Genomic DNA, 12,530 nt, shown 5'->3' on the forward strand with positions numbered 1-12,530 from the left:
TGTGACTGCACAGAATGTTCATTGTGAAATCTGATGTATATACAGATATATACATACCTCAAAAAACCTCTATTTATCTCAAATCACCATGACATCAATAATAAGCTTTCCCTCTCCTTCCACCTCCTCAACTCCTGTCTATTTTCTGTAACAGTCTGGAGGCTTCTACAGTGCAGAGGATGCAGACTCTGTCCCAGCATCAGGGGGACCAGAAAAGCGAGAGGGAGCTTTCTGTGTCTGGACAGCCTCAGAAGTTCGGGAGCTGTTGCCACATGTGGTTGAGGGCGCCACAGGAGCTGCAACTCAGGCTGACATCTTCATGCACCACTATGGGGTCAAGGAGCAAGGAAATGTTACTCCAGAACAGGTAATACACATTTTTATAATGTTACATGCAGCCATCTCAATGCTTTCTTGGATTGCAGTGAAAAATGAATGGCATGTAAAGACTGAAGTTACATTCAAAAATTCAGTGGAATGAAAATGTCTGCATGTAAAAAAATCTAAAATTTACATTTTAAAAAAACACAAAATGATTAATCACTTGCCATATCTTATTCAGACAGCATCTTAAGTTGTTAAAGCTGATCCATTAAGATATTAACATGACAGCTGCTGCAGTCAGTGTCAGTTCATCTCTGTGAACGCCCTCGTATTCCCTTTAATGATTGTTGCCAGGACCCCCACGGGAGCTGCAGGGCCAGAATGTGCTGATCGTGCGATATTCAGTAGAGTTGACGGCTGCTCGCTTTGGCATCGGTGTCGAGAAAGTCAATGAGCTCCTGGCGGTCGCCCGAGCCAAAATGGCAGAAGTGAGGAAGAGTCGGCCACGCCCACATCTGGACACCAAGATGCTGGCCTCCTGGAATGGTAAAGTCCAGATGAGTTCACATTCAAATTAGGGCTGCACAACATATTGTTTTAATTAAAGGCACTGCAATCTAAACTTAAGTGATAAACACATTGCAGAGGGTGGGCTGTTGCACTTGTAATTCTTTAAGTTTTTTTGAAAGAGTGTGAGTAGAAAAATGTGTTGTTGTTTTTTTCTAATTTTTTTTTTTTTTTTTTAATTTACCCATTTTGTGTTTGGTTCAGTTTTTTGATTTGTTCAGCTGAAGAATGCTGAAAACCATTTTTTTCTATCCAACAAGCCTATTGCTGCATTTTAACAGCATACTAAAAGCAGCAGAAAGGCAGAACTGAGTACACCTAAATATGTGTTAATTTATCGTGGGTAAGATTGTTATTACGATGTTCATATTGCATGTTTTGGCATGCAACATTCCTGTTTCTTATTTTTTTGTGCATGTGTGTGTGAAATTTTTATATTCTGTGTCCCCTCTCTAAATTCAGTGTCCCCTCTCTTTATTTCGGGCATTTTGCGGGTCTGTGAATGCAGCACAGGTGGATCTCAGCATGACGTCTTTCTTTCCACAGCAGCAGTTTTAGGACCTTGAATCAGGATGTGTATTATTGATCTGTTGATCCAGTTAGAGCTGATCAGTTGATTTTTTTTTAACTTTTTTTTTTTTTATTGTTTTTTGTCAAACACAATGAACTGCACCGTCTGTTCCCAGAGTACGCTCTGTGCTCAGGGAGTGTGATGCCAAGAATAAGAAAAATTCCAATAGCACTCCTAATGAAGGGTCCAGCTTTTAAAACATAAAATCAATATGTGGCAGCAGATGTTTTAATTGTTGCAAGCTCCCACAAATAAATGAATGTGTGGAAAACCCTGAGGTTGCTTTCCAGACTCCTCACCGACAATTTGCTTGTTGCAGTTGAACAGGTGATCCGAGCTTCATATCCTTAAACATTTAAATACTTGTTTCATGTCTTGCTCTTGGACAAAAAGGCAGTTGTGTCTCTGCTCAAAGGGGCCTGTACACTAGAAGTCCCACCCTTCCACTGATTTACACCTACTTTGAGTTACAAAGAATATGTCCTGAGTGGTGTGACATTAGTACAATGTTATAGAAGCTTTTATGTTTTTGGTACAACTGCCGCAATGTAAATAGCTTGCTAATGCTGCTTATCCTTCTTTGAAAGAGATTTTTGTTAGACTTTTTTACCCTTTCATACCTGAGAAAATTGGCTTGGATTTCTTTTAAAAGCAGAAAATGAAATAACCCCCAAATTAGCAAGAAATTACTTAAAAAGTACAAGAAAATTACCTGAAAATGAGTTTAAAAAAAAAAGCTAATTAAAAAAAAAAACTAATATAAATATTATATATATATATATATATATATATATATGATTTTGACAAAGAAAGAAAGATAAGAAATACATGGAAAAGTGCTGAAAAATATAAACATTTTGGAGCATAATTTGAATATTAATTCCTAATTATTATAAATAAAGTTTTCCATGTATTTGGAAGAAATTGTTCTAATTTACTCAGGGCAGAAAGGTATAAATTCGTGTCTGAAAGCAGCACAAGAAAAGTGATGTCGCTCCAGTTTTTAAAGGGTTAATTCCTCTTGCCAGACCACATTAATTTGGTTCACTGATAGTAGAATGCTAATGTTCCAAATCAGGTTTTACTAGGAACAACTTGTGCTTCTTCTCTAAATCCATACAAACACAAAAGTAGTTTTAAACAAGATATTTTGTCCTTGACAGTGTTGAAATATTTATGCACACAGTCACTCAAACACACCTACACATCTATTTTAAAGCACTATGAAAATATGTGTAAATTATCATCGAGGCACTCGTTGTCACTTTCCATTAGTGTGATGCCAATTTGGACCCTTGAACGTTGTTTGTCCAGCACATTGTCTCAGGTGTGATTAATGACAAAAACACAAAGCACACCACACACACAAACATGCACGCACACCCACAAATTTACTTCCCAGGGCTGACATCTCAAGACAGAGTGTGTTAGTGAGGTAATGAGGCTCTGCGATCCCTGAGAACTTTCCAATTAGAAGCGAGACTCTCCTTCTCCTCTCTAATGAAGAACCCCCTCCATTAATCACCTGTCCTCTGCTGCAACACTTTGAAGACCAGGCTGTGCACTCACCAGGCTTTGATACACTACATGAAAGAGGGGTAAAGGGAAAGAGGGAGGAAGGAATGAATGTAGAGAAGGAAGAAGAACAAGGAAACTTCAAAGAGTGAAAAATAACTAAGCTGGGACTGGTGCTTCTACATGGTGGTACCTCTGCGGAGAGAGGACATGATGTTTTAAGCTGAGTCAAAGTCATTTTTACAACCAATCATCCCGCCTCAACCACCGTAATCATCGCTACTACTTCTTCTTCCTCAGGTCTGATGCTGTCCGCCTACGCTGGCGTCGGGGCCGTGCTGGGGGACAAGGCCTTGCTGGAGAGGGCAGTGCAGGCTGGCAACTTCCTCAAGAAGCACCTGTGGGATGCCGAGCGACAGATCATCCTCAGATCCTGTTACCGTGGAGACGAGATGGAGGTGGAACAGATGTAAGAAAATGCTTGTATATCACTCTAATAGGCTTGCACTGTAATAATAATAACAATAATAATAATGACTTTATGTATATAGCACCTTTAAAAACAGTTGATTACGAAGTGCTTTGACAGACAAAGCAAAGGCAGGAACTTATGGGAGTAATAAAATGAACATTAGCAAACATGCCAAACAGAGAGGTCTAGAACAGGTAAACAAAAAGGCAAGAACTAAATGTGTATACAAAGGGTCAACAAGAATGAAGCAAATAAAAGGAATAAAAGTGATAAAACATGCAGATCTCGAAAGGCAGTTAAAGCACTAATTGAACAAAGTTTTAGAAAATATTAGAATAAATTCAATGAAAGACAATAAAAATAATTTCAGAAATAATAGAATATATAAAGAAGATCACAATTAGAAGTACCACTGTCACACTGAAGTAAGTTGACGAGCAGTGATTAAGCGTGGCTCGATAACATGATATACAGTATCAGGGCTGTTTTTTGTTACTGCAAATTACTTCATAAGTCCTCGTTCTAGTGCTTTTTATTTAACATTTATTTTTTGTGATCAAATTTTTACTTAGTTTTGTGGAGTATAATAACAAAACATATATACATAGCTGCATCTCATCTATGGGTGCCAAAATTTTACGAGTATTAATACACCAAAAGGAAATTTTAACTTTTTTTCTGTTAATTCAGTAATTAAATTAAGGGGAAAAAAGCAGAAAAAAGTATGACGAAAAGGTTGATGAATATCGAAAACCCCCCCCCCCCAAATAAAAAAAAAACCCTCATCTTATGATAATAATAATAGTCTTATGATGATGATAATAATAGCAATAGGACTATCACTAATCACCTCCCCACCCTGGCTGGCTTTGAATGACCTCAGATGTGGTATAATTTTGAATTAATTGATTCACTAATTGAGCATTTATTGTAGGGTCCCCCTTGAAAGGCAAAGATTCAAATCATCAGTTGAAGACCCCTCGGTTGACTGAGATTGATTCAAGTCAAGCAGTAGTTCTTTTTTTTTTGCCAGTCAGTGTGCTGTGCAGTGTGTGATTAGGTCCCCAAATCTTTGCTGCAGAGTAAGCGCTCTTGAATTTCATGATACAGCGGCACAGAGGGGAGAGACTCTGCACTGCAGGGCTGCAAGATAACATTATCTCCTCTCTTCTTCTTAGAAGTGGTGAATTTAAAGCTCACAGCAACTTAATACAATACAGTGTCTGGCTTTTGTTTGATATCTAGTGTCGGCAAAAAAATGTTGTTGAACATATCCGATCTGCCGTTAGCACCGTTAGCTTGTTTACATGGATCGCACTATCATACTGAACGTCCCTCTGGGTCTTTTAAAACTTTAAAACTTTATATGGAATAAAAATGAATCGTTGAATATTCATAATGAACAGCCAAATCTGATTTGACTGGCATAATTCTGAGTTGGGTACAGCCCTAATTTAAGGTAAGGTTATTATCAGATGTAGTGTTGCTACTAAGATACTTAGTAACCATATTTATACGTGCTGATCAACCACCTAACCTGACCCAACTTTGGTTGGGCAGAGTGCAATGGCATGCATGTGTGAGAGAGTGCTAGAGATTGGGGGGAGACGATGAAAGGTGGATTATTGCATGCAATGTTTCTGTTGGTTCTGTAACTTAAACAGTGTTGGTCATACCATGTCACTAGATGCATAGCAAGCACTTTACAACAGTTGAGGCCACAGATAACTGTCTGCAATTTATCTCTCCTTTTCCAATTTGATTGCTTAAAGCAGGGCTCAATGACTACGCTGAGGACACTGTCCTCATACATGTGTCACACTTGCCACCTCCATTCAGTTTCCTTCCATAGTTCACTTGTCAAAACACATAAAATGCTAATTTGGATGTTGATTATCATGACGGCTGAAGCCTTTGGGTCTAGTTTGCAGAATAGTGTAAATATGCAGTGATCCAAATTTAAAAAAAAAAGAAAAAATCAATGTAGCTGTTGTGAGGGTTACTTGTGCTTCTCTGCAGTTGGCTTGTCAATAGCACATTATTGCAATATTGCTGTTACCAAGACAGCCCTATTTGGAAAGAAACGTGTGATTACAATTGTCACATATTTAAATTATGCAATTGCAAAACGTTTTGGTGAATTATACTGAAATATTTGCAGTTGCAAACCATTGAGAGTCCCTATCAGCACATTTAAACTAGTAATTTGAGATTGCTAACAAGGAAAGGATCAAAAGGCAATCATGTACACTATCGATCACTTGTACTCACTTTATTTACAATGTTTTGGCTCTCAGATGAGTGTGTGGTCTTCATCAAAAGGAGTTTTACCTCCATCAGGTAAATCCATATGAATTTATCCTGATGAGAGGTTTGATCAAAGTAATTTTGGTTCTTTCACAATAAGAGTCTATGACCAGATGCAGCTGACTAAAACAGTGGTTTCCAGCAAGTCCAGACACAGGGTCTACATTTCTCATTAGGCATTACTTCAATTAGATAATTAGATAAATTCCCTTCTAATTTATTTTATTTCACAAAATGTAAACATGTTGGCTTAGAACACAAAGTAATAAAACATATCTCAAAGATTAACAGAAACATCACTTCAAAATAAAAGCTCTGTGCTGGAAATTCACTTTACTTCAAACTAAAGTGTAATTTTTTTAACACATGAAACATTCAGGAGTCACTTGCGGCCGATTTAGAATGGAGCCATGACCCACTTTTTGACCGCGACCCACCAGTAGGGAACCAATGGCCTATGAGACTTTCTGAAGTGCAAAGACTTTGTAGTAAAAATAACAACTCAGCTCAAACTCAAACAATTCTTGTCTCTTGCTCCCCAAAGCCTGAAAAACCTTTACATCCCTTTTAGCAGTGAGACAGTAATGCTTTCATAAACACATAACTCTCTCAAGACTTAACAAAATAATGTGGCAAATGCGTTAAGGGGGAGTTTTGCTTTTAGTACTGCCGCAACAAGCAGTTGTTCCCAGCTCGGATGACTAACCGTTTCTACACAAACAGGAAACAAGGCCATTGTTTTAAATCAGGTTACAGCAGGAAATCAGAGAACATGTTCACATGCACTGCAGTAACCTGGTTACTTCAAAACTGCATTTACCTGCGAACGTCAGTAATTAGATTTCCCCTCTAGCCTCTATCATACTGTATATATGAAACAAGATTGGCCACATTTTAAATAGATTATAGATGCCTGTTGAATGACATATGATGTTGAAGACTTTTTTCTTCGTCAGAGCTTTTGGACCGACAGCACGGTGAAGGCCGTTATGAAGAATTATTTGGACCTAGTCAAACTAAACAGGGCCAAGAAATCAGGCCTCTGCTGCATAAATTTGGCTGTGTTAACAAAAATCTTCTAAAACTTAACGGACCTCCCACAGACATCCATTGTTTGCATGATTCTGTTTAATTAGATCTAAAATGAGAACCACAATAGTTAGAGTAATTATTCTTTTTGCAGCAGAAAGCAAAGACTTGTGTCTTCCCCTTTGTCAAATCATGACCTTATGTTACCTAACTTTATATGCTGTGCAAACAGAGTATTTTGCTGTAATTTTGCAGATATTTCCACGTAATGGCAGTGGGAGATCGCTGTTTGCATAATCCTATATATAAGATATAATAATCTAACATAAAAAACATATAAGCTAGAGAATTATTTCTTTTTTTGATCAAAAAGCTAAAGCTTCTGTCCTCCCCATCATCACAGCACACCGTACGTTAGTAGCATTTCACCGCAATTATGCTGGAATTTCCCATAATGGCTGCGGAATATCGCCGTTTGCATAATCCTGCATTTGTCTTTCTAAAAAAAAAAAACATAATAGCTAGATCATTAATTCTCTTTGCAGCAGAAACCTAGGGCCCCTGTCTTCCGTGTCATCGAAATGCCAGAGGTAAAAAATGATCAATCCACCATAACACATTTTCACTCTAAAAATCATCTCAAAAACTAAATAATGTACCGTTGAGCTAATAATTTATGGAGTATGAGGAAATATTGAGTTTATGTTTCCACATTTAAAAATGCTTTGGATCAATATGTATGGTGTTTTTATTTTGTAAGATCTGGTGGAAAGCCATGCCAGATTTTTGCATTTTTTAATGTTTGACAATTTAAATACTTAAATAAATTATCATTTATTGACCTACATAACCTATTAGCTTAGGTTGCGTAGATTTTGGGGATATTAAGCGTTTTAAGATACTCCAAAAATTGACAAAAACGAAACAGAATTTCTAATTTACACTACATTTAAGATGTCAGGTTACTTCATAAAGCTAACAATACCATTAACTGATGCATTGACCTTTGGCAGGGTCCATTCAGAGGATGAGATTGAGAATGTCCTCAAAGCATCAGAATGTAAACATACTGTGCCTTGTTGATCGTACGCCACCACTCCAGATGTCCTCGTTCTGTTGGCCAGCCCCGTGCCCTAGTTACTGTTGATAAGTGAGTGTGAAATGCCACCGAATCAGCAGAAAAAATATGCCCAGAGACCCACAACATGCATGATAAAATGCATACAATTTTAAAACACACGCACCAACAGGTACACACTCGTGCCTAAACACTCTGGCCTGGTTCCACAGCTTCTGTCTCATTCATAAATGTCCAATTGAGGATGGTGTCAGCATCGAGAATGCTTACCAAGGCCATTTTCACAGGCCTGGTTCAGTTTGCATACGTGGGTAAACCACTCTGTCATGCCAGGCACATATGGGCCGTGGACTAATTTTCCAGGAGGAATGATAGGTGCTGAGACTAACTGGGTTAATAGGCTGTGGAGGTGCTGAGGAGCTGATGTTGTAGATTTTCTGTGGCTCTTGCTGGCACTGGGTGATTGAGAGTCTTGCTAGTGTCTGCAGGAAGATGGGGGCGGTGGCGAGGTCCTAGTAGGACACTGGTGACGTTGACTCATTCTTACTTGATTTGTCAACATGTTTGGTCATCTACAGCTGTTATTGAATTTTGAGTGTCTGCAGGTGGCTTTTGTTTTGTTCAGCCATGGTGGCTGCTGCATCTTGTTAACCACCCATTTCTTCTATTTATTTCAAACAAACCTGTTATTCTGTCTGAATCACATAACAACATGCTGTGGAAACTTTCATAAAACTGCCATGGGCTTAATCCATGTCATACATGTTCACTACATGGCCTTAAAGTATAGGGACACCTGAACAAAGTATGTGGTGATATGTACATTACCTATATGTGAATGTTGAATATGCCTCTCCAAAACTGTGGGTATTAATATGCTGTCGTAACAGTCACTACTCTGTGCTCATTCAGCCACTAGAACACTAGCAAGTTGGTGTTTCGATTCCCTCACACTCAACTGGGAAAACCATTTCTATATGCACGTCTGTCCATCCTGGAAGAGGGATCCCTCGTCAGTTGATCTTCCTGAGGTTTCTTCCATTTTATTCCCCCCTGTTAAAGGGTTTTTTGGGTAGGTGTTTTCCTTATCCGCTATGACAGTCCAAGGACAGAGGGATGTCGTATACTGTAAAGCCCTCTGAGGCAAATTGTGATTTATGATAATCGGCTTTATACAGTAATAAGTTAATAAAATATCTAGACAAAAATCTTGAGAACTAGGTATAAAATTATCATCATAAAATCTTCGTCAGTACAAATCTCTGATTAGATCAGACTGTATATTCCAGCTGAAAAGTGTGTTTTCAGACAAGATTTGGAGGTGGAAAGAGAATCAATTTGTGTGTGTGCGTGTGTGTGCGTGCGTGTGTGCACGTGTGCGTGCGTGTGTGTGTGTGTTTCCCTTTTTGTCATTCTGTGTCCCCTCTTTAAATTCAGATGTTTTTGTGCTTTCGTAGATGAGTGAGAGTAGTGAGTTTTATCACTCTGCGCTCAGAGAGTTTGGTGCAGTGAATAACCAAATGGTATATATCTTCCAATAGCACTCTTAATGAACAGTCCAGCTCCAAAAATATAAAATCGATACTTGGCGGCAGATGTTTTGATCATGACAAGCTGCCACAAATAAATGAGTGGGAAACGCTGGTGTCTAATGCTCCCCAGTGGTTATCAAACCTGATCCCGACACCTGATTCCAAGATGTACTGCAGTGAGCATGCTCAGTCTGACACCTACCTGCCTTACATTAATACTTCTACACAATAATGAGTCATAACACTGCTTTTGGAGTGTATCCTGTGGTCTTTAGAGATGTAGTGCATGGTTTAAGAGAGGAGATGCAGCAAGAGAAAGCAGAAGACAAAGTATTGTCACTGCATTGAAACGTGCACAAAGAGCAGTTGAATGACAAATAGAGGAGTGTGAGCTGAATTCTAAAGGTCTCCAGGAAAACAAACACCAGCTATGTCTTCTGAATAATGAGTCAAGCAGTGACATCTCTCTCACTGTTGCTCTTGATCTTCCTCTCTGTTGTGCCCTCTCCTATAATTTTTTTTATTTCTCATTATGTGTTATTTTATATGCACTGGCACAGCGCAATAGTTCAACAGTACATTCCGTAGCACGAGCAAGCATATTAAATTATTCCCGAACATAAAGGTCACCGATGTTGTAAAACTGATGGGAGTCAATGTGTTTATGTGACCCACATCGCCCCAATAGGTTTCTGCCTCTGAGCATTATTCAGGGGGACATGAAGTAGCGAGTATATGAGAGAATCATTATGAAGCCATTATTATTAAACTGTCTCTGAGTGCTGCGGCATGATATGGGAGACTGACAAGGCGTGTTATCTTCGCTCTGAGGGAAATGACTCATTTAACACGCACTGCCGAAGGTGTGAATGAAAGGCCGTTGAGTATTTCTCAAAGGCTCTTACATTTTTGTGTTTGTGTGTCTGTGAGGCCCTCTTGAGGCTTTGTCTGAGGCTGCCATCCCTGTGGCTGGAGTCACCTCAGCCAGATGACATGTTGCAAGTGTGAGAGAAGAGGGGGATTCTCCTCAAGAAAAAAAAAGTGTTTGTGAGCTCTGGACTGGGAGTGTGTTAGTGTGAGAGGGGAGCATAGGCACTCTTTAATAGATTGAATTAGATGTAGCAACTGTGACATAACCCATTGATTTTTGGGCTTTCATTTTGAAGCCTGGAGTTTGATATTTTGGCCGTTGCCATTTCGGATATTTGGTGCCAGGGGTGATCGTTTTTGGATGAGAGGATAGAGCCAACCCCAATGCTAGGTTAGTGATGCACCAATTTTGAAATTCAAGGTATATACTGATGTTAAAAATAACAATTTGGCCAATAGCCGATAACAATGTTTTAGATTTTGTTTTTGTTATTCTTCCCCTCTTTTGTGCCACGGAAATTAAGAAATCCACCCCATTAAAAAAATATCCAATACATTGTGACACATATTGTATATATTCTTATTGTTATTCTCACTTGTGATATATGTATATCACACATATATCAAACATTTATATTTTGAACTTGCATACAAGTTTTTTTTACATTTCATTGTAGCACAAGGGACAAAGTTTTATGTTTTACACAATTGACACACACAGCAAATTATCCATACTATAATTAAAATATTTACACACCAGTGCTAATTGTCTATTACTGTATTTCTTTACATTTATATTTTTACACACTTTCATACACAGTATATTATTTGTACTTTAAACACTAGTGTTAATTGTTTACTACAGTTTTCCTGCAGGGATCAATAAAATATTCTGATGATTCTGATAGGTCTACATTTGAAATATAAGAAGTTTAAAATTACCCGTCGCTCAATACTGATTTTCACTAAAAAGAGCTTGAATGCATCATTATATAACTCAATGCAACCTATGTCCACTGTTAGTTCCGGCCACCAGCTGCTAACAGCTAAAATGAGCTAGCTCTCCTCCTGCCTATTTAACACAGATTTGTTGCTCACAGGAGGGATGGAAAAATTGATCTGTTTATCCAGCTAGAGCTGATTAGACTGATAGATGAGAGCAACAGCTGCTGTAGAAGCGATTGAAAGCAAACTTTAAAACCTTGTGCAATGAATGGCTAAAAATATCTTTCACTATGGCTGGTTTTCAGCTGCTCCATCTGTGCCCAGAGTATGCTCTGCGCTCTGAGAGCGTGGTGAAATGAATAACTGAACGGCAGATATTTTCCAACAGCGTTCCTAATGAACGGTCCAGCTCCAAAAATATAAAGTCAGTTTGTTGCTGCAGGTGTTTTAAGCATGGTGGGCTGAAAAAAATAAATAAATGTGTGGGAAATCCTGCTAATTTTTTAATCTTGTGCCATCATAAGGTGAAATTTTCAGGCAGAGAGCCATCACTTTTGCTCTAGATACTCATATTTATCATGAAGTCCAAATGCATTCTTTCCCCTTGGGATGTGCATTAATCTGACGATGACCTGTCCAGTGTAAGAGTCCCTGCTTTCTCCTTTTAACGTACATCTGTGTGTGTGTCTCGGAAAGATAGGCTAAGATATGATTCCTCACCTCTCCACGACCTCTCAAAGCCTTTGTGCGCTTCACCTCCTCTAAAGTCTCCTCCTGTTTTCAGCCTCTTGACCACCAGCCATCAGCCTCACCTGACACAGCCTTATCTGACTTCCTGTCACCATCAGTCCCCCTGCACTCACCCACATGGGGTGCCATTGTGGGAAATGGAAAGGCAGGAAACTGTGTGGGAGGCCAGAGGGGGCTTGTTTTTGAGGATTAAATGAGATATGAACAATAAATTTGCATGAATCCATGAGTAGAGACAAAACTCCAGGTGCAGAGAGGATTTCAAAGTCAAGCAAAGTAAGTTTAAATAAGAAGAACTGGGATAAAAATGTTAGTAGGTGCAAAAGTTCCCTGGAAGATGAGACAGGTGAAGGTAGAGGTGGCACGCTGATGCCAGAGGGAGGTGGGATGGTCTAACTGTAACCACATTTGCCTAATTACTGTGCTGCTTCACTTGAAACTTCAAAGACTGAGTGTGCATAAATGTCTCTCATGCCTTGTGCAGTATGACAAGCACACAGAAAGCAGATGAGTAATTTCACTTAGAGAAAAATGCTGCAGGGAGAGATTATACTCGGCCTGCTATGTGTA

General features: G+C 38.9%; 1 protein-coding gene across 1 annotated transcript in view; it reads left to right on the plus strand.

Moving 5' to 3' along the window:
• The window catches only part of spata20 (spermatogenesis associated 20), a 52,052-nt gene that overhangs the window by 7,304 nt on the left and 32,218 nt on the right, over positions 1-12,530 (plus strand). The window contains 4 exon segments of the mRNA XM_042507944.1: positions 155-367; positions 679-688; positions 691-870; positions 3,278-3,446. Coding sequence (XP_042363878.1) covers positions 155-367; positions 679-688; positions 691-870; positions 3,278-3,446 — 572 coding nt within the window.

Source organism: Plectropomus leopardus, chromosome 19 (genome assembly GCF_008729295.1).
Source record: "Plectropomus leopardus isolate mb chromosome 19, YSFRI_Pleo_2.0, whole genome shotgun sequence".
NCBI classification, from domain to species: Eukaryota; Metazoa; Chordata; class Actinopteri; order Perciformes; family Serranidae; genus Plectropomus; species Plectropomus leopardus.